This window comes from Sus scrofa, chromosome 6, assembly GCF_054392235.1.
Source record: "Sus scrofa isolate SSC_HxYL_T2T_F1_AM1 chromosome 6, Sscrofa_HxYL_maternal_Yorkshire_Landrace_v2.0, whole genome shotgun sequence".
Lineage (NCBI taxonomy): Eukaryota > Metazoa > Chordata > Mammalia > Artiodactyla > Suidae > Sus > Sus scrofa.
In genome coordinates this window covers 29547068-29568010 of record NC_139388.1, presented here as the reverse complement: position 1 = coordinate 29568010, position 20943 = coordinate 29547068, and the positions used below count along the sequence as shown (strand labels likewise).

The 20943-nt window shown below is 48.2% G+C and overlaps 2 protein-coding genes and 1 long non-coding RNA gene across 4 annotated transcripts in view; 2 read left to right on the top strand and 1 right to left on the bottom strand.

Moving 5' to 3' along the window:
* The window catches only part of TK2 (thymidine kinase 2), a 1024677-nt gene that overhangs the window by 98210 nt on the left and 905524 nt on the right, over nucleotides 1-20943 (top strand). The window lies entirely within an intron of this gene.
* On the bottom strand, nucleotides 808-20900 carry LOC146402268 (uncharacterized). Of its 2 annotated transcripts, XR_014805833.1 has the most exons (5): nucleotides 20778-20900; nucleotides 13698-14136; nucleotides 13369-13554; nucleotides 2609-2686; nucleotides 808-2199 (listed from the first exon to the last, which is right to left on the bottom strand). It is a non-coding gene; the product is annotated as an uncharacterized LOC146402268 (long non-coding RNA). The 2 variants fall into 2 exon arrangements; XR_014805834.1 differs by lacking the exon at nucleotides 2609-2686 and having other exon boundaries at nucleotides 2101-2199.
* AGRP (agouti related neuropeptide) lies at nucleotides 19341-20318 on the top strand. Its single transcript, NM_001011693.1, has 3 exons — nucleotides 19341-19470; nucleotides 19627-19718; nucleotides 20136-20318. Exons 1-3 carry the CDS (start codon nucleotides 19341-19343, stop codon nucleotides 20316-20318), a joined length of 405 nt encoding a protein of 134 aa, NP_001011693.1.

Below are 20943 nucleotides of genomic sequence, written 5' to 3'. Positions count from 1 at the left end.
TAGGAAATTCCATATCACTTGATAAATGGATCAGAACAGTATGCCAAAATGTTGTATTTCTCCTCCAAAACCCAAACAAGAACAGAGGCACAAAAAAAGGGAGGGGGGTGAAAATAAAAAGCAACTAAACTAAACTAAACTAAATCAACCATGTCAATAATTTGTGTAATAATTAGATGTCAATGTACTAAAATGCCAAGGCCAGAGATTCTCCAATGAGCAGAAACGCAAGACCCAACTATATACACTGTCTATAATTACACTCCCTTTAAATGCAAAGACATACGTAAGGAGAAATGAAAGAATGGATAAAGACATACCAAGCTGACAGTGAGCCTAAGGAAGGGGCAGTGGCTTTAGTAATATTAGACATGGCAGACCTCAAGAGAAACAGGGAAACCTGTACGGACAAAATCATTCATTAGGAAGTCATGATAATCACATGTGTGTGATGTAGTAACAGAGCTTCAAAATATTTGAAGACAAAACTGACAAAAGAGGGAAGAACTAGACTAACTGATCATCATCACTGAAGCCTTTTACACCCCGCACCCATCGGAGGATAGAATGGCTGGACCAGACAGTGAGGAAACACGCAGATGAGCAGAGGAACAGTGTCAACTACCCTGATGGTAAAGGACACTTATGAACGGCTGCAGTATTCACGTTCTTTTCCAGCACATGTGCTACCTCCACCGTGACAGACCATATGTTCATCCATCAAACAGTGTTCCTAAAATGCAAAGGATGTACCAAGTATCTTCTCTGACCACAGTGGAAGGAAATTAAATAACAGTGAAACGCACAGAAAAATGTCAAATATTTTAAACACTCATAACACGCACAAAGAATTCATAGGTCAAAGGGGACATTTCAAGGGGAATTAGAAAATATTCCAAATGAACTGATAATAAAAACTCAGCATACCAAAACTTGTGGGATATACTGAAGCAGTGGTTAGAGGGAAATTTATAGCTTAAAACACTTATGTTGTAGAAAAGAAAAATATAAAGTGGGGATTAGTCCACCAACATCCTCATGGCCTCGTGGTCACAATGCAGAGTATGAGCACTGCAGGGCAAGGAACTCCTTCTCCGGGTCTCCCTGCCTACAGGCTCCCACCCTTGTGTTTACGGTAGCTTGGAACATCTAAAACACAAAGCCGTAACTTCCTTTGCTTTAAACCCTCCATGGCTCCCCATTGCTTCAGGATGAAATGGACCTTGGCAAGCTGACCTTTTATGACCTTGCTCCTGCTCACCTTGACTTTTCACACTATGCCTCTTTTGCCTCCGTACTACATCTTGGCTTTCTGAACTGTCCCTTGAAATCATGAGGTTTTTTTCCTCTCTTCTTTGTTTTTGTCCTGGAACTAGTGTTGCCAGATAAAATACAGAACTACCAGTCAATTTGAATTTCAAATAAATAATAAATAACTTTTAGTATAAGAATGTCCCCAATAATGCATGGGGCATAGATATTTGCTAAAAAAGTATTCATTGCTTATCAAGTTCAAATTTAACTGGGTATTAAATTTTTATTTTATTTTTTTATTTGCCAGATCTGGCAACCTTACCCAGAACTAGCACATGGTGTTCCATCTGTCATTTCCCTGCTTCTCTGCATGGTTGACTCCTTTTTCTGAGTCAGGTCTCAGCTTAGAAATAACCTCCCCCAGGAAGACAGTTCTCCCTCTCTCCTTCTCAGGCGGAGGCTACAGGCATCTCACTACTGTGCCTGAGCTGTGCCAGCCAGGCAGGGTAGGTCTTCCTCATTCACTGCTAACTCCTCAGCTCCTAGCACGTGGTAGCTACTCAATAAATATTTGTTGAAGGAACAAGTGCCCTAGGTCCCAGCTACAGAGACAGAGAGCTGGTCCATGTCCTTTTAAGCCCATCTCCCCAATAGGGGATACGTCAGTTATCCATCACAACAAACCACTGTAAAAATCAGTGACTTAAAAAAACAGCAAACATACAGCTTGCTCATGAATCGGCAAAATGAGTAGAGCTCAGCACGGATAGTGCATCTCTGTACCACGACACCCGACCCCCAGCCCAGCTGAGGCTGGACAATCCACTTCCAAGATAACCCACTCACGTGGCTTTCACGTTGGTGCTGAACACTGCTTCTTTCCACCTGCGCCTCTCCATAGAGTGGCTCGGGCTTCCTCACAGCATGTCAGCTGGTTCCAAGTTTCTCAAAGGAGACAGAAAATGGCAGATGCTAGTTTTCTAAGGCAACTACTACAGTGTCACTTCCACCATATTCTACTGGTTACGTAGTTGCAGAATCCATATTCAAGGAGGGGGACATAGACCATCCCTAAACAGAACAAGTGCTAAAGAATTTTGTGACCATATTTTAGTTACCACAAAGGCACTGACATAGCTCATCATCAGCACCAGTCTGAATGTATGATGGTTCATAGAATGTCTTTCTCTCCATAGGTAGCACAGGACCAATATGTTCAGTGTGTCTTGCAGTGAGATGGGGCAGGAGAGAGGAGAGAGGGAGGGAGGAAGGGAGAGAGAGTGGGGGAGGGAGGAGGGGGGAGAGATAAGAAAAGAGTCTTCCCTTTAAGGATGAAGTATGTGAGCAACTCGACCAGTGTAGGCACTTATGATGATAACCACACTCGAAGGGAGACTGCATGGTTGGCACCTGTCATGGGTTCCTTGGGACACTGTAAACAGAAAACTTTATTGTTATTTTTTTGATTTTTAAGGCTGCACCCATGGCATACAGAAGTTCCCAGGCTAGGGATCTAATCAGAGCCATAGCCACCGGCCTACACCAGAGCCACAGCAACACGGGATCCGAGCCGAGTCTGCAACCTATGCCACAGCTCATGGCAACACCGGATCCTTAACCCAGTGAGCAAGGCCAGGAATCGAACCCACAACCTCATGGTTCCTAGTCAGATTCGTTAACCACTGAGCCACGACGGGAACTCCACCTAGTTGGGTTTGTTAACCATTGAGCCATGAAAGGAACTCCCGAAAACTTTAAATTGATTATTTTTTCTTTGGGTTTTGAAAAAATTAATCTATAGAAAGTTGACAAAATAGTAAAATAAAAAATCCATACGTCTGTTACATTTGCTCTTTGCTTTTTTGTTTTTTTTTTTTTGAAGCTGTGCCCAGCCACGTATCAAACCTGTGCCACAGCAGCAACCCAAACCACTGATTGCAGGGACAGCTCTAGATCCTTAGACAACTCTGGATTCTTAACTGGCTGTGCCATAAAGGAACTCCAAGCATTTGCTCTTTGTTTGTTTTTTGTTTTTTAGGACTGCACCTGAGCATATGGAGGTTGCCAGGCTAAGGGGTGAATGAGAGCTACAGCTCCCAGCCTACACCACAGCCACAGCAACACCAGATCTGAGCCGCATCTCAACCTACACCACAGCTCATGGCAACACCAGATCCTAGCGAGGCCAGGGATCGAACCTGTAATTTCATGGTTATCAGTCAGATTCGTTTCCACTGTGCCACTAAGGGAATTCCTATAGCACCCTCAGCATATGGAACCCACAACCTCATGGTTCCTAGTCAGGTTCATTAACCTCCGAGCCACGATGGGAACTCAGCAAGTTAAGAACAAGGCATTTCCCTCCAAAATCCTTCAGCCTGCATTCCCTGGGGCCTCCCCCACCTCACCCCCAGCGATGTACTCTCTGCACTGGTAGTTTCAGCCAGGGATGATTTTGTTCCCGAGGGGATATCTGACAATGTCAAATGGGGACATTTTTTGAAATTACATTTTTATTGAGAAAAAATTCACATAACATAAAATTCACCATTTAATCATTTCAAAGTGTTTTTAAAGAATATTCATGATGTGACACAACCATTATTACTATCTAATACTTTTTTGTTTGTTTGCTTTTCAGGGCTCCAGGTGCAGCATTTGCAAGTTCCTGGGCCTATACCGAAGCAACAGCAATGAGAGATCTGAGCCATGTCTCCTCTGACTTACACCATAGCTCACTGACCTACACCACAGCAACACCGGATCCTTAACCCATTGATTGAGGCCAGGGATCGAACCCGCATCCTCATGGATACTAATCGGGTTCACAACCCGCTGAGCCACAGCAGTAACTCCTACTGTCTAATTCTAAAACATCTCAGACTTTTCAGCTTGTCGTACCTGAACTGGTGTGGTGCTCCTGACACCTAGTGGGCAGGGGGCAGAAATGCTGCTATACTCCCAGTAGTGGAGTTCAGTTGTGGTGCAGCGGAAACAAATCCAACAGTATCCATTAGAGTGCGAGTTCGAGCCCTGGCCTCACTCAGTGGGTTTCTGTGGGCTGTGGTGTAGGTCACTGACGTGGCTTGGATCCTGCATTGCTGTGGCTGTGGTGTAGGCTGGCAGCTATAGCTCCAATTCGATCCCTAGCCTGGGAACTTCCACATGCCTCAGGCACAGCCCTGAAAACAAAAAATAAAAAATAAAAAAATAAATTCCTTAAGACAAAAAAAAAAAAAAAAAAAAAAAAAGGAGTTCCCCTCGTGGCACAGTGGTTAACGAATCCGACTAGGGAACCATGAGATTGCGGGTTCGGTCCCTGCCCTTGCTCAGTGGGTTAAGGATCCAGCGTTGCCGTGAGCTGTGGTGTAGGTTGCAGACGCGGCTCTTCTTTCCTGGAAGAAAGAATTATCTGGCCCAAAAGTGAAGAGGCCGAGATCCCACTCCACACCATTACAGCAACATGATCACATCTAAGGAAATCAGTAGCCAATCAGTTGTGTCATCCCTGCTGATCTCAAGAAGGTCTTTTTAGCATTTTTATTTCAGTTCAGGAGGCAAGGTTCAAATATTGCATTTGGTTTCTAGGTCACTTTTCTCTGCCCTACACTCAGTCTTTCTGTCCGATTACTTTTTTTTTTTTTTTTTTTTTTTTTTGTCTTTTTGCTGTTTCTTGGGCTGCTCCTGCAGCATATGGAGGTTCCCAGGCTAGGGGTCAAATCGGAGCTGTAGCTGCCAGCCTACGCCAGAGCCACAGCAACTCCGGACCCGAGCCACGTCTGCAACCTACACCACAGCTCATGGCAACGCTGGATCCTTAACCCACTGAGCAAGGGCAGGGACCGAACCCGCAATCTCATGGTTCCTAGTCGGATTCGTTAACCACTGTGCCACGACGGGAACTCCCGATTATTTTTTTTAAGAGTTCTGGCCAGGGGGAAGGAGTGGGTTGGATTGGGAATCTGGGGTTAATAGATGCAAACTATTGCCTTTGGAATGGATAAGCAATGAGATCCTGTTGTGTAGCACTGGGAACTATATTTAGTCACTTATGACGGAGCATGATAATGTGAGAAAAAATAATATATACATGTATGTATAACTGGGTCACCATGCTGTACAGTAGAAAATTGACAGAACACTGTAAACCAGCTATAATGGAAAAAATAAAAATAATATATAAAAGAGTTCAGGCCAGTTTTAGCTTCTGGATTTATCTGACTGCTTCCCAAGATTAGATTCATGGTAACAATTTTGGTAAGAATGTAACATTGGTGATTATCGCATCATACCAAGGGGGTGGTAAAATGAGGCTGCCATGCTATTTATGATGCTGAAATTGATGATGATGTAGTCCAGAAGATAGAAGGTGCTGCTTCCCATGCCCTACCCATCCAAGTGTGGCATCCAGGCAGCCGCACTAGTTGCTTACCCTTTCTTTTTTTTTGTCTTTTTAGGGCCACATCTGCGGCATACGGAGGTTTACAGGCTAGGGATCGAATCAGGGGTACAGCTGCCAGCCTACACCACAGCCACAGCAACATGGGATCCGAGACACATCTGCAACCTACACCAGAAGTCACGCCAATGCTGGATCCTTAACCCACTGAGCAAGACCAGGGATTGAACCTGTGTCCTCATGGATGCCAGTCAGATTCATTTCCACTGAGTCATGATGGGAACTCCAGCTTATCCTTTTTGAAAAGCAGGGATGGCCTGGGGAGGATGGCTCTCACCCAGTAGGGCATCCTCAGGCTTTCTCTTTGCTGTCTCACTGTTCTAGAGTCAAGGGGAAAGCCCCAGAAGCTGGTAGTTTCCTTCGCCAACCCCAGGGAGTAGGCCCCAGCTGGTTCGCTGGGAGGCCATGGGAGGTTTCCTGGGACCTCATCAGTTGTTCCTTGGTTCCCAGGAAGAAGAAAACTGAAGGGCAGATATGGGCTGAGTCCACTAAGACTGGAACCAGGAAACTGAGGGTATGGACCAGTAGGGGCCAGAGGATTGTGACACTGGAAATTGCACAGCCCATTAGCATTCCTGTGATGAACAGCTGTGCAAAGGCTGTACTGGAGATCACTCCCTATCTTCCTCCTTTTGGGAAGCTCTGTCCACTTTTAGAACCCTTAAATATCACCTTAAATACCACCTCCTTGGAGCTCAGTGGTTAATGACCCTGACTAGTATCCATGAGGACGCAGGTTCCATCCCTGGCCTTGCTCAGTGGGTCAAGGATCGGCATTGCAGTGAGCAGCGGTGTAGGTCACAGACACGACTCAGATCCCGTGCTGCTGTGGCCGTGGTGTAAGCTGGTGGCTATAGCTCCGATTAGATTCCTAGTCTGGGAACACGCATATGCCTTGGGTGCGGCCCTAAAAAAGACAAAAACACAAACAAACTAAAAAAACCTCCACCTCCTCCAGGAAACCTACCAGTATTCCAGGAAGAAGGAAATCTTTACCGCTATTCTCACAGCACATCAGGCTAGAACCACCACCACCACCAGGACAAAAGGTCTCTCCCATTACACTGCAAGTGAGACCCTGACAACCTGCATGAAGTTGCATCTCAGACTGAGATCAATGGCCTCCCCTTTCAGACCAAGCATGTGCACCATACCTCCCCAGTACTGAGTCTGAGGGTGGCTTTTAGTCTTACTTCTGCACCAATGGCAATGCTGAAGTTGAGAACTACTTTTCTATAACTGGGTCTCCAAGATAAGTATAACAATAAAAGGACCATGTGCTTCAGGGACAATGCGAGAAGGCATATTTCTTTGAGGAACTGAAGAATATTCCCGTGGGCTTAGAGTTGGTCTGTGTTAGGAGTTCCTGCTGTAGCACAATGGCATTGGTGTCATCTTGGGAACTCTGGGATGCAGGTACCATCCCTGGCCCGGCACAGTGGATTAAGTAACCGGTGTTGCCGCACCTGTGGCTTAGGTTGCAACTGAGGCTCGGATCTGATCCTGGCCCAGGAACTCCATATGCCACAGGAGGCCAAAAAGAAAAAAAAATTGGTCTATTTTAAATATATATATATATATATACGAGGAAGTGCCTTTCATGGCTCAGTGGTTAACAAACCCAACTAGGATCCATGAGGATGCAGGCTCAATCACTGGCCTCGCTCAGAGGATTAAGGATCCTGCGTTGCTGTGGCTATGGTGTAGGCCGGCAGCTGTAGCTCCGATTCAACCCCTAGCCTGGGAACTTCCATATGCCGTGGGTGTAGCCTTAAAAAGAAAAAAAAAAAAGAAAAAAATATATATGGCCTCAAGTATCACTGTGTCTTAGCATCACGGCTGGGGGAGTGGGTCAGTGGAGTCAAACTTCTCAGTTTGACTCTCAGCTCTATCACTTACAAACTTTGTGACCTCAGGCAAGACTGTGATAATACCCAGATCCTCTCTCTAATACAGCCTGACTGTTATCTAGCAACAAAACACCCTGAGTGCACACTCTCAAGGCCATGCCGAGGAAGAATGAGATCTCACATCCATTTTTTTATGAAGTAGGAATTTGCCCAAAGTCAACACTTATCGAGGCTAATAGCCAAACATGGCTCACAAGGGCAGATTTTTGGTACTGACCTTGGCAGAAGGTACCCTGTGATACTCTACCCTCAAGGCCCCAGCAGAGGCAAGGCCTCTGGAGGTCAGGACTTCTGCGGTCAGTCATAGGCTGATCACAGTGATGCTCAAGGCCTGTAAAGGCTCAGCTGAGGTCAAGGGAGGACCATCAGGCCCTTCCCAGATCAGAGGAGCTCTCTGTGAGTTTTCAAGCCACAGAGTTCAGCAGCAGATGGCAGCAGGATTTTCAGAACCAGGACGAGGGAATTCAGGGATAAGGGTAACTCCCTCCTGTAGGATATAAACGAGGGGGCGGGAGGCTTCAGAGATTACTGGAAGCCAGTTTATGTCCACCAGGGAAACAAGCCTTAGAATGAAGCACTTACCACAAAAAAAAGTACACAAGAAATGTAAAGAAATTGAAGATATCAATGTGGTTAGCTGCAAATAAGAGAAAAGCCTAACAGTAGCTTAAACAAATATTTTTTTCATGTTTGTCTCATAATAGGATACTAGGAGGTGAGCAGACCAGGGCTGGTGCAACTGCTTTATAGTATAGTGCCATGGAAGCATGATCTGCTTTTCTTTCTTTTCTTTTTTTTTTTTTTTTTTTTTTGTCTTTTTGCCATTTCTTGGGCTGCTCCCACAGCATATGGAGGTTCTCAGGTTAGGGGTCAAATTGGAGCTGTAGCCACCGGCCTACACCAGAGCCACAGCAACTCGGGATCCAAGCTGTGTCTGCAACCTGCACCACAGCTCATGGCAACGCCGGATCGTTAACCCACTGAGCAAGGGCAGGGATCGAACCCACAACTTCATGGTTCCTAGTTAGATTCGTTTTAACCACTGAGCTATGACAGAAACTCCTGATCTGTTTTTCTTATCCAGCACCTTTAGCCAACTAGTCCCTCCTCAAGGTTGTTGCCTCATTGGTTTTTTTTGTTGTTGTTGTTTTTTGTTTTTTGCCTCATTGTTTTTTGGTCACAAGCTGGCTGCTACAGCTCTAAGCATTATACTTAAATTCTGGGCACAAAGTCGAAGGGAAAAGAAGCAGAAAAGGGAGGCATCTTTGCTAGAGAAGCAGAGCTTTACCAGAAGCCCTCAGTGTAAGTCACAGTGTACCCCAGGGACACCATCAACACTTAGGGAATCTGAAAAGTTAGTCTAACTTGGCACTTCCCCAAACAGAAGTGGGCTTGTTTTTGGAGGAAGGGGAATGGGTATTAATTAGGAAGGCAACCAGCTATGTCTGCCATATTGGGTCCTTATAAAATCAATAGGCACTGTTTCAAACTTCATTTGAAACCAGCCCTATTTCTGGATTTTTTTAATTACATGAGCCAATAAATTATTGTTATAATTTAGGACAGTCTGATTCAAGCTTTCTGTTCATTACAACTGGTGTCATCTCACTGATGCCATTTTTTTTTTTTTACTATTTCTATTTTGTACTATAAAAACAAAAACAACCAGTAAATAGCCAACAGACCAAAAAAGTTGCGCCACATTGTGAAATCTGCAAATCTTGGAAGTCAATAGCTTGAAGACAACCCCCAGAAACAGGGAAGAAAATAAGTGTCACAAGAGATGAGACAAACACATATAAGGACAGCAAGCTGGGGAAACGACTGTTTTCACTGGAACCCACTGCTGCCACCTCCAAGGGGGTGATTTTTGGTCTATGGTCTAAAAAACTCTAAATGACAAGAGGGTTTTCTTGTTTGTTTTTGCCTTTTTAGAGCTGAACCTGCGGCATATGGAAGTTCCCAGGCTAGGAGTCAAATCAGAGCTGTAGCTGCCGGCCTGTGCCATAGTCACAGCAACATGGGATCCGAGCCACATCTTTGACCTATACCACAGCTCATGACAACACTGGATCCTTAACCCACTGAGCGAGGCCAAGGATTGAACCTGCAACCTCATGGTTCCTAGTTGGATTCATTAACCGTTGCGGCATGACAGGAACTCCCACAGTTTCTTTTTCTTTTCTTCTTTTCATGTTCTCTGTCCTTAGTAAACGCATCTTTAATGCAGCATTAAATGAAGATAATTTTAAGAAGAGATTACTGATATTGTAACTTTCACAATTTTTCCTAAAGACTGAAGGCATAAAAGTAATTCATATTGATGAGCTCTTACAAATATTAAATCCTGGAGTTCCCGTCATGGTGCAATGGGTTAAGAATCCAACTGCAGGAGTTCCCATCATGGCTCAGCAGAAACGAATCTGACTAGCATCCATGAGGACTCGGGTTCGATCCCCGGCCTCGCTCGGTAGGTTAAGGATCTGGCGTTGCCATGAGCTGTGGTGTAGGTTGCAGACAGATCTTGCGTTGCTGTGGCTGTGCTATATGCTGGCAGCTACAGCTCCAATTAGACCCCTGGCCTGGGAACCTCCATGTGCCGCACGAGGAACCTAAAAAGCCTAAATAAATAAATAAGTATATAGGCTATCTCCCCTGTGCTGTACCACAGTTTTCTTATTTACCTGTTATCAGTTCTAGTTACTTCAAATCCTTGCCAATACTGATATTGTCAATCTTTTAAATTTTAGCTCATCTAGTCATTGAGGTTTTGATTCACATTTCTCTACGGATTAAATTTCTCTAATGATGTTGAGCACATTTCCATATGCTTATTGGCCATTTGGAAATCCTCTTTCGTGAAGGTTCTGTTGAAGTCTTTTCCTTAATGACTACGGTTTTTTTTTTTTTTTTTTTTGCCTTTTTAGGGCTGCACCTAAGGCACACGTAAGTTCCCAGGCTAGGGGTCACATCAGAGCTGCAGCTGCTGGCCTACACCACAGCAATGCCAGATCTGAGCTGTGTCTGCAACCTACATATACCACAGCTCATGGTAACGCCAGATCCTGAACCCATTGAGCAAGACCAGGGATCAAACTCGCATCCTCACGGATGCTAGTCAGGTTTGTTACCGCTGAGCCACAACAGGAACTCCTGGAATTCTTTTTTACTTTTATTTTTTTAGGTTCCCAGGCTAGGGGTCAAATCGGAGCTACAGCTGCCAGCCTACGCCACAGCCTAAGCCACAGCTTATGCCACAACTCAGGATCTGATCCATGTCTGAGACCTACAACAGAGGTCACAGCAATGCCAGATCTTTAACCCACTGAGAAAGGCCAGAGATCGATCCCACAACTTCATGGTTCCTAGTCAGATTTGTTAACTGCTGCACCATGACAGGAACTCCCTGGAATTCTGTATATGCTCTGCATGAGTCAGTTTTTGAATCTATGTATTACAATGTTCTTTTCTCAGTGTGTGGTTTATCTTTTCACTTTCTTAATTATCTTTAATTAATGACCAGAAATCCTTAGTTTTAAGGAAGTCTAATTTATCAACCTTTTATGGTTAGTACATTCTGTCTCATCTTAAATTTTTTTTCCTACTCCAAGGTTATAAAGATATTCTAGGGAGTTCCCTTCATGGCTCAGCGGTTAACAAACCCAACTAGGATTCATGAAGATGCAGGTTCATTCCTGGCCTCACTCAGTGGGTTAAAGACCCGGTGTTGCCGTGAGCTGTGGTAGAGGTCGCAGACTCAGCTCGGATCCTGAGCTGCTGTGGCTGTGGTGTAGGCAGGCAGCTGTAGCTATGATTCAATCTCTAGCCTGGGAAATTCCATATGCCAAGGGTGAGGGCCTAAAAAACAACAACAACAAAAAAGACATTCTGTGTTTTTCTAGAATCTTTATTTTTTTTTTACCTTCATGATTATGTTTATGATCCATCTCAAATTAATTTTTGTGATGGCTGTAAGGTACAGGTAAAAGAGATAGTCATCTGTTCCAACACTACTTACTTATTTATTTGTCTTTTTAGGGCCGCACCCACACATGGAGGTTCCCAGGCTGGGGGTCGAATTGGAGCTATAGTCGCTGGCCTATGCCACAGCCACAGCAACACCAGATCCAAGCTGCATCTGCGACCTACACCGCAGCTCACGGCAACACCGGATCCTTAACCCACTGAGCGAGGCCAGGGATTGAACGTGCAACCTCATGGTTACTAGTCGGACTCGTTTCCTCTGTGCCACAGGGGAATTCCTCTTCTTTTCTAATATATCCACTTAAATATGCATTGCTTTAGATGCATCCCATAACTTTTAATATATATTTTATTTCCTTATCATTCAGTCTGAAACATTTTAGTGTCCTTTGTGATTTCTCCTCTGATTCACGGATTACTTAGAAATGTGTCCAAGAGCAAAAGGACATTCAGCACATCTCTGGCAGTAAACTAAGCCCACAGCGTCACGGGGGCTGAGCTGAGGGCGGGTGGAACAGGCTGCTTGCTTTTGTCTCTGCACCTCCTGGAGCTCTGTGGGTGGGTGAATGGTTTCCACAGGCAGGAGGTGTGTGTGTTGACACCTTAGAGCCAAGCCCTGCCCTGGAGTGCACACATGTTCATGTGCGTGCGTGTACACACACACACACACACACACACACACACACACACACACACACCATGCCTCTTCTCCAGCTCTAAAACATATCCTGGGCCATGCAAGGAAGGAAGGAAAGCAGGCCAGACCGTTTTTAGCTGAGTGATCAAAATTAAGTCATGTAAAGCTTTCTGATCTGTAAAGTGGGGATGATCATGTTAGTTTAATATTCCACTGAGGAGTTCCCATCGTGGCGCAGTGGTTAACGAATCCGACTAGGAACCATGAGGTTGCGGGTTCAGTCCCTGCCCTTGCTCAGTGGGTTAAGGATCCAGCATTGCCGTGAGCTGTGGTGTAGTTTGCAGACGCGGCTCTGATCCTGCGTTGCTGTGGCTCTGGCGTAGGCTGGTGGCTACAGCTCCGATTCGACCCCTAGCCTGGGAACCTCCATATGCCGCGGGAGCGGCCCAAGAAATAGCAAAAAAAAAAAAAAAAAAAAAAGACAAAAATATTCCACTGAGAGTTGAAGATATGGGATGGAAGTCTTGCTATGGGGCATTAGATAAACTTGTAGCAGGTAAAGGGATGAGGCAGGGAGGAAAATTTGCCTCTATGCTAGATCCTGACATAAACTCTGGCTTTGGCCAGGGTTGAGAGGAGGGCCCTTATGCAGGGGTTTATGAAGACAGTTTATGTAGGGCCTACAGGGGCAAAATCTGGAAGTGGTGACCAGTGGGGTTGCTGGTGGCAGCTACCCTATGAGCTCTTCCTCCCATATCAGGCAAGGGCTTGGTGCCTGGGTGAGAGCTGTGCCCCAGGGGGGCTGGTTTTAGCTGGAAGGTTATCCTTTCCATCCAATGCCTCCAGGTAACTGCTCACCAACAGGACTCAATCCCCTCCCGGCTCCCATACCTAAACCCCCTACACCTTCTGTGCAGCTGGAGGCATAGGGGATGAGGAGGGGTAAAAGCAGAAAGAAGCAAGTCCAGAGAACTCTGGGGGCAGCCACACCCTCTCTGCTTTCTTGAGCTGACCTTGGGCTCACCTTTAACCTGTCAAGCCAGGTACCATCTTAGCCCTGTACCCAGCAATCCGGGCAGCACCTTTTTGCCTATGTTCAGAGTTCCTGAAGCCTCTGTTCTTACCTGAATGGAACGTGAGTGGCAGAGGTGATCAGCCTGGAGAGCGCCTACGTCTTTAACAGAAGGAGTAGTTTCTAGGTTGAAAATCATTTTGAGACTGTCCAGAGGTTCCTGTTGTGCAAACACCTTTGTTCCTTGGGTTCTAGCTGAGCCACTGAACATCTTCACAGAGTCGGGATGCTCTCCTCTCTGGGGATGGATTAGGAACAATTCAGGTTACACCCCAAGTGCCCCCTACTTCAGCTCAACACTGCCATGCCTCTGTGGAGGGTTGCTGAGGGCTCAACTGCACTTCCCCCAAATCCTGTTGTACTCCGGAGTCCTCTCTTCACCTGGAATGGTTAGCTCCACGACACCTTTCTGGGAGTTTCCTGTGAACGTGGGGCCGATGTCCACAGACCAGTTGAGGGCATGGGTATTTGAGGCACAAGGTAGGATGCTGTAACACCCCAGGAACAGAAGATTTCACCCAGAAAAGTGGGACCTGGGAGGCAGGAGGAGGGACTGGCTACCTCTCCAGGTGTCTGGGAACTTAGACACTGTGGGTGGCAGACGTCTTCAGAAGAAGCTGGAGTTGGAGTTTAGGGTGGCCTTTGCCACCTTGGAGGGGCTCATGCATCCAGACCGCAAGTCACATCCTATGAGTCAGACTGGCTGGGCCTGTTTGTCTTCCCTGGTCCTTTTGTGAAGTTCCATCTGAGCACTCCAGCGACAGCCCTGATATTCTGGGAACCCCAGTAAAGGCTCCACTTCCAGGATTGAAGGGGAGACCTATGGAGAGAGAGGAGGGAAATGTTAGAGCAAGGTCTGAGGGGGAAGGAGGGTCTCTGGGCCTGAGCCCCATATGGTCTGGGGACGGGGTGTTCGATCCACCTGCTGGCCATGTACCATGCCCTGCTCTCCCTGGTTTGACCCCAACCTACACTTTCACTGGCAACAGGCAAGCCCATGAAGCCTGGCTAACCCCAGAATCAGAAGCTTCAGGTCACCATGGCCTCTGACCTAGCCTCCAGGTCTAGACCCCTCGGCATAGGACTGGTTATGTAGCATGCATTCAATAGTTCTCGAATGAATGGAAGAATGACAAGTATTGGCATTCATGCAACAATCATGACTCTCCTACCTAGGACTTCCGGATCACAGTGGGACCCTCTCCAGTTGAGGGCTCAAGATGAGAGCCTGCAATAATCCCCATCCATCCTGCTCCCCTTCCTGGATGACTGAGGGGGCTGTGCCTTTCCAGGCAACCTCTGCTTTTGGGAAGTCCTACAGATGAGCCATGAGGCCAGGGGAAGTGCGCTGGGTGGGGATTTGGGTATTAGAATACTGTTGGATTGGGAGAGCCAGTGGGTGCTCTGCTGCCCCCTGCAGGAAAAAGCAGGAACAGTGCCCTCGGGTGCAGACTATCTTGCTGAAAGAAAAAGAGAAGGGGTGGGGTTCAAGCACCCCTCCTCCTTGCCACACATAGTCTCTGGCACAGGGCATCCATACTCTCCTCTTTCTCCTCCTTGAAGTCAGGGTTCCTATGTTTGCAGTCCCCAGCCTCATGAAGTAGGCTCTGCATCTCTCTGGACCCCCAAATCCTCCAACCAGAATATGCCACACATTTCTGAAGGTCCTTCTGCCAGAAAGCATTGTCCTTGGAACATCAGCCCAGCTCCAGACGAAAAAAATCACTCACACAGTGTACTCATTAGCAGCTGGAACAGGTTCTGAGGAGCCTTTAACAGACCACTATGTGTAGGGAACTGTGCTCATCAGGATGATAAATGTAAGGATCAACACATTCAAGGAAAATAGAAAATAATAGAAAGGCAGAAACTTAATTGTAACATTTTTTTTTTTGTCTTTTTGCCTTTTCTAGGGCCACTCTTGTGGCATATGGCGGTTCCCAGGCTAGGGGTCTAATCTGAGCTGTAGCCACCGGCCTACACCAGAGCCACAGCAACGCGGGATCCGAGCCGCGTCTGCAAACTACACCACAGCTCACGGCAACGCTGGATCCTTAACCCACTGAGCAACGGCAGGGATCGAACCCGCAACCTCATGGTTCCTAGTCGGATTTGTTAACCACTGCGCCACGACAGGAACTCCAATTGTAACAAAATTTGATATATCAAGCCCAAAACTGATTATTTGCAAAAACTAATAACATTTGAGAAACCAATGGGACACTTTAAATATAGAGTTATAATTCAAATGGAGTTCCCATCGTGGCTCAGTGGTTAACGAATCTGACTAGCATCCATGAGGATGTAGGTTCGATCCCTGGCCTTGCTCGGTGGGCTAAGGATCCAGCATTGCTGTGAGCTGTGGTGTAGGTTGCAGACGTGGCTCGGATCCTGCATTGCTGTGGCTGTGGTGAAGGTCGGCAGCTACAACTCCGATTTGATCCCTAGCCTGGGAACCTCCATATGCCACAGGTGTGATCCTAAAAAGCAAAAGAAAGAAAGGGAAAAAAGTCATGACTACAATATCATTATCACAACTTAAAATGTTAACAATTATTCCCCCCCCACTTTTTTTTTTGGCTGTGCCTGGGATATACAGAAGTTCCCAGGCTGGGGACTGAACCTGTATCATGGAAGTGACCCAAGCCGCTGCAGTGACAACACTGGATACTTTTTTTTGTTTGTTTAGGGCCACACCTGCAGCATATAGTGAGCAAGGCCAGGGATTGAACCTGCATCCTCATACCAGTTGGGTTTGATTCCGCTGAGCCACAATGGGAACTCCAACACTGGATCCTTAACCTGCTGCACTATAAGAGAACTCCCAACAATTATTCCTTAATGTCATCAAATGTCCAATGTTTATAATTCTCTAGTCATCCCACTCTGTGTGTCTGTGTTTCCTTTTTGGCCATCCCACGGCATATGGAGTTCGCTGGCCAGGGATCAGATCCAAGCCACAGTTGCAATCCAAGCCACAGCTGCAGCAATGCCAGGTCCCCAACCCACTGCAAGGGGATGGGGATCGAACCTGCGACCCAGCACTCCCAAGACGCCACAGAACCCATTGGGCCACAGCAGGAACTCCTCCCACTGCTTTTTTTTTTTTTTTAAGATAAATTCTCAAATTCAATTTTATTTTTTTTTCAAATTCAATTTTCTTTCTTTCTTTCTTTCTTTTTTTAGGGCTGCACCCGAGGCATATGGAGGTTCCCAGGCTAGGGGTCTAATCTGAGCCGTGTCTGCGAACTACACCACAGCTCATGGCAATGTCGGATCCTTAACCCACTGAGTGAGGCCAGGGATCGAACCCACAACTTCATGGTTCCTAGTCGGATTCGTTTCTGCTGCGCCAAGACAGGTACTCCCCTCCCACTGCGTTTTTTTTTTTTTTTTTTTTTTTTGGCTATTTCTTGGGCCGCTCCCACAGCATATGGAGGTTCCCAGGCTAGGGGTCTAATTGGAGCTGTAGCCACCGGCCTACGCCAGAGCCACAGCAACGTGGGATCCGAGCCTCGTCTGCAACCTACACCACAGCTCACAGCAACACTGGATTGTTAACCCACTGAGCAAGGGCAGGAACCGAACCCGCAACCTCATGGTTCCCAGTTGGATTTGTTAACCACTGCGCCACGACGGGAACTCCCCACTGTGTTTTGATTGCTGCTTTTCTTGACTGTCCTCCCCACTGGACCTAACCAGGGATGTGGGCAGCCTCTACTGTCCATGGGGCTGATACACCTGGGTCCACACACCCAAGAGAAGACAGCCACTGCTCTGTGGGTGAGCACAGACACTGAGCACCCAGTTGGCAGGAGCACCCTCCTGCTACCCCCACCATATGAAGAGCTATTCTTTTTTTTTTTTTTTAGGGCTGTACCCGTGGCATATAGAGGTTTCCAGCCTAGGGGTTGAATTGGACCTGTAGCTGCTGATCTACGCCACAGCCACAGCAACTTCAAGCCACTTCTGTGACCTACACCACAGCTCATGGCAACACCAGATCCTTAACCCACTGAGCAAGGCCAGGAATTGAACCCGTGTCCTCAGGGATGCTAGTCAGATTCATTTCCACTGAACCACAACAGGAACTCCATGAGGAGCTATCCTTAGCATGAGTACTGACCAGGCTCAGTCAGGTTCTCAGAGTCCCCACCTCATCTGACCTGGGGCACCCTTTCAAAATCCACATGCTGTCCCTGCCCCCTACCACCATCTCTTCAGCCTGAATCTCCAAGGATGGGGCCAGGGCATAAAGATTTGGGAAAAATGCCTCAGGTACATTTGATGTATTACTCTTCCTGAGCCTCATGTGGCCCAACAATGTGGCCTGACACTTTTCACCCTGCACCACTGTGAGAAGAAAAAGCCCTGGACAGGTCACTGGGCTCACCTATGGCCTTTGGGAGAGAAAGGTCAATGTCAGTTGCCAGGGAGGCCTTGATGCCACGTCTGCTTTGTGACAATCACCAGAACAGCCAGCACCATTCTTACGGGAGAAATGGGGACTGGCCCTTTGCCTGATTATCCATGGACCACCTCCTGAGAAAGGCTTTCCCTCACTCCCCTGCCTCTTCCCCTGGGCCACAGTAGGTGACCCTCTTAGCTCCTAGGACTGTTAACCTGAGCCAACCACAAGTGAGCTAACGCCAGCCGGATTTCAGAACAGACGTCAGTGCCCATCTGTGGAAGAAGCCTGCCACAGCCCCGCCCTCTGCAGCACACCCCTCCCCACACAACTCACACACAACTCCCCACACAACTCACAGGCCAGAGGCTGCCAGATGATAACCTATGGTTTCAACTGGCTTTCTGGAAAGACTTCCTCAGGCCTCATCCTGGTCAGAACAGCCTGTGTAAACCTGGGTCACAAACAACCCCAACAGCCTCTTCAACTTCCTCTTGCTGCCTTGGGCCAGCTGTTTGTACACTGAGCCCTAGAAGCTGATTCAGCCTGCATCCCTTTACCTAACTGGCAGTGTGTAAGTGCACGGGGTGGAGGGGGTGGGCAGTGAAGAAGGGCTGGGGCAGGTGGGGTCCTGTGTGTTCTCTTGTTTCCATGAAAGGACAGTTCTCCATTCACCTGATGCTGATGAGACCAGGCGTGGGCACAGGCCTGACAACGCAGGGCGGAAAGGAGCAGCCATTAGTACTAATGAAGCAGGCAGCCTGAAAGCTTTTTACTTAGAAGCTGCTCGCCCACCCAGGGAACAGTCCGTTCTGCCACCTTGGCTTCCAGGAACCCCAGGCAGAAAAGGATGTGGGGGCAGGAGCAGGGGCGGGGTCTTGGAAAAGGCTGGAGGAAGAAGGAGGAGGGGTGGTAGAGGGGATGGAGGCAGAGAGTCTGCTCTTGGCTAGATCGGCTTCTTCCCTCCCCTCTCTCCTCTGCAAAACCCAGGGTCTAGGTCTGTACCCCAACCCCACCCCACTGTGGTCACTGGTCCATCACCCCCTTCAATGCCCTTGACCTAAGTTCCTGGAAGCAAAAGGAACATGCCACGTGTAGGGTCTGAGTGAGCATCTCCAGGGCCACAAATTAAATTAAGTGTTCAGGGCCGCCTGCCTTATTATGGCTAATAGCGCTAGCCTACCCATCCCCCAGGTCCCTGTCCTGTAGAAATTTGGGGGCCCTGGGTACCCTATATCATTCCCAAACTTTCATTGGCTCCTGGAGACTTCACCCCAAACTAGAGATGGGTATTCCTCTTGCAGAGCACCCAAAAGCCTGTGAGAGAGGCCTGAACTGTGTCCCCACCCATTGGGGGGGGGCCCTCATGCTCTGGCTGCAGAGAGCAGTCACGTGTGGGTCCTTCATTAGACCCTGCCATATAAACTGAGGGCATAGGGTGGCCAGGAACTCTTGGGGCAAGGATCCAGCAAGCAGAGGTAAGTCCTCAGGTTGAGCGGGGACTCTTACTTTCTGTGGGGTGGGGGTGGGGGTGCTTCCCTCTGGGGTAGGGCACCTAGAGAGTGCTCCAAGGATGAAGAGGGACTAAGTGGCACATTCTCCTGTTGAGCCAGGCTATGCTGACCACAATGTTGCTGAGCTGTGCCCTACTGCTGGCAATGCCCACCATGCTGGGGGCCCAGATAGGCTTGGCCCCCCTGGAGGGTATCGGAAGGCTTGACCAAGCCTTGTTCCCAGAACTCCAAGGTCAGTGCGGGCAGGAGTGGGTTGGGTGGGGCTTGGACATCCTCTGGCCACAAAGTATTCTGCTTGTATGAGCCCTTTCTTCCCCTTCCCAATCCCAGGCCTGGGAGGTGGGTGTTTTGTGCATGGGTGGTTCTGCCCTCACATCATCTGTCCCAGATCTAGGCCTGCAGCCCCCACTGAAGAGGACAACTGCAGAACGGGCAGAAGAGGCTCTGCTGCAGCAGGCCGAGGCCAAGGCCTTGGCAGAGGTAACAGCTCAGGGAAAGGGCTGAGGCCACAAGTCTTGAGTGGGTGTGTCAAGCATCAACCTCTATCTGTGCTTGGAGTTGCCACTGTGGTACAACGGGATTGGCGGTGTCTTGGGAGCGCTGGGACGTGGTTTCATCCCCGGCCAGCACAAGTGGGTTAAGGATCTGGCCTTGCCATCCCTTCAGCTTAGGCTGAGACTGTGGCTTGGAGCTGATCTCTGACCGGAAGCTCCATATGCTCTGGGGTGACCAAAAATGGAAAAACAAACATACAAAACACCTCTACCTGCACTTCCTGACCCCCTCACCCGGGGCGACACTGCAGACCATCCCGTTCACGCTCCACTTCCATCCTGCCTTGATCTGGCGCATTCCATGAATGTGCTTTTGGAAGTCCTTGTTTCCCAACCCTTGTAGGTGCTAGATCCTGAAGGACGCAAGGCACGCTCCCCACGTCGCTGCGTAAGGCTGCACGAATCCTGTCTGGGACACCAGGTACCATGCTGCGACCCATGTGCTACATGCTACTGCCGTTTCTTCAACGCCTTCTGCTACTGCCGCAAGCTGGGTACTGCCACGAACCCCTGCAGCCGCACCTAGCTGGCCAGCCAATGTCGTCGGGGTCGGGGTGGGGGTAGGCGGGCGCCAATAAAGTATGGGACCAACCCCAGGGTTGTGGCGTTATTTTGAATGTGACGGTCGTTAGGGGCGAAGGTGCCTCTAAGCCAAGAAACCACAGACACATCCCTACTCCAGGGCCTGCGCTATTCCAACATGAGTCACTTACACTCTTAAGAGTGCCAGGAGCGGTTGGGAGAAGCAGAGGAGGACCGTGCTCCAACCCTAGAAGAAGCTTATATAATAAATGCGGGGGAAAGAGTCGCAGCGCTGCAAAGGGTCTGTCGCTCCCCACTGGCTAACAAACCATTAGGATCCAGGGCCCGCTTAAGGATAACTCGACGCGTGACCCCCAGCAAATCCCACCCTTCCCAGTTCCCCTCAGGGGAAGGTTAATTCACCAGTCTGAATATTTCCAAGCATAAGGGGCCCCCACAGTACCAGGTGCTCCGGACTCGGAAACTATAAAGTGCAAGCCCCCGCGTCCACGGGCGCCACCACGCGGCTAGTCTCGGACATTTTAAGTCGCTCCCGCCAGAGCTCCTCAATGAGCAGGCGCCAGAGGGCGGCCCCCCAGCCCACGGCTGCGCAGAAGTTCCGTGCGAAA

Bases quoted from the DNA above. Each gene is read 5' to 3' on its own strand.
- AGRP (NM_001011693.1), top strand. From the start codon at position 19,341: ATGCTGACCACAATGTTGCTGAGCTGTGCCCTACTGCTGGCAATGCCC. The intron at 19,471-19,626 runs GTCAGTGCGGGC...CATCTGTCCCAG, and splicing joins CTTGTTCCCAGAACTCCAAG to ATCTAGGCCTGCAGCCCCCA. The intron at 19,719-20,135 runs GTAACAGCTCAG...CAACCCTTGTAG, and splicing joins AGGCCAAGGCCTTGGCAGAG to GTGCTAGATCCTGAAGGACG.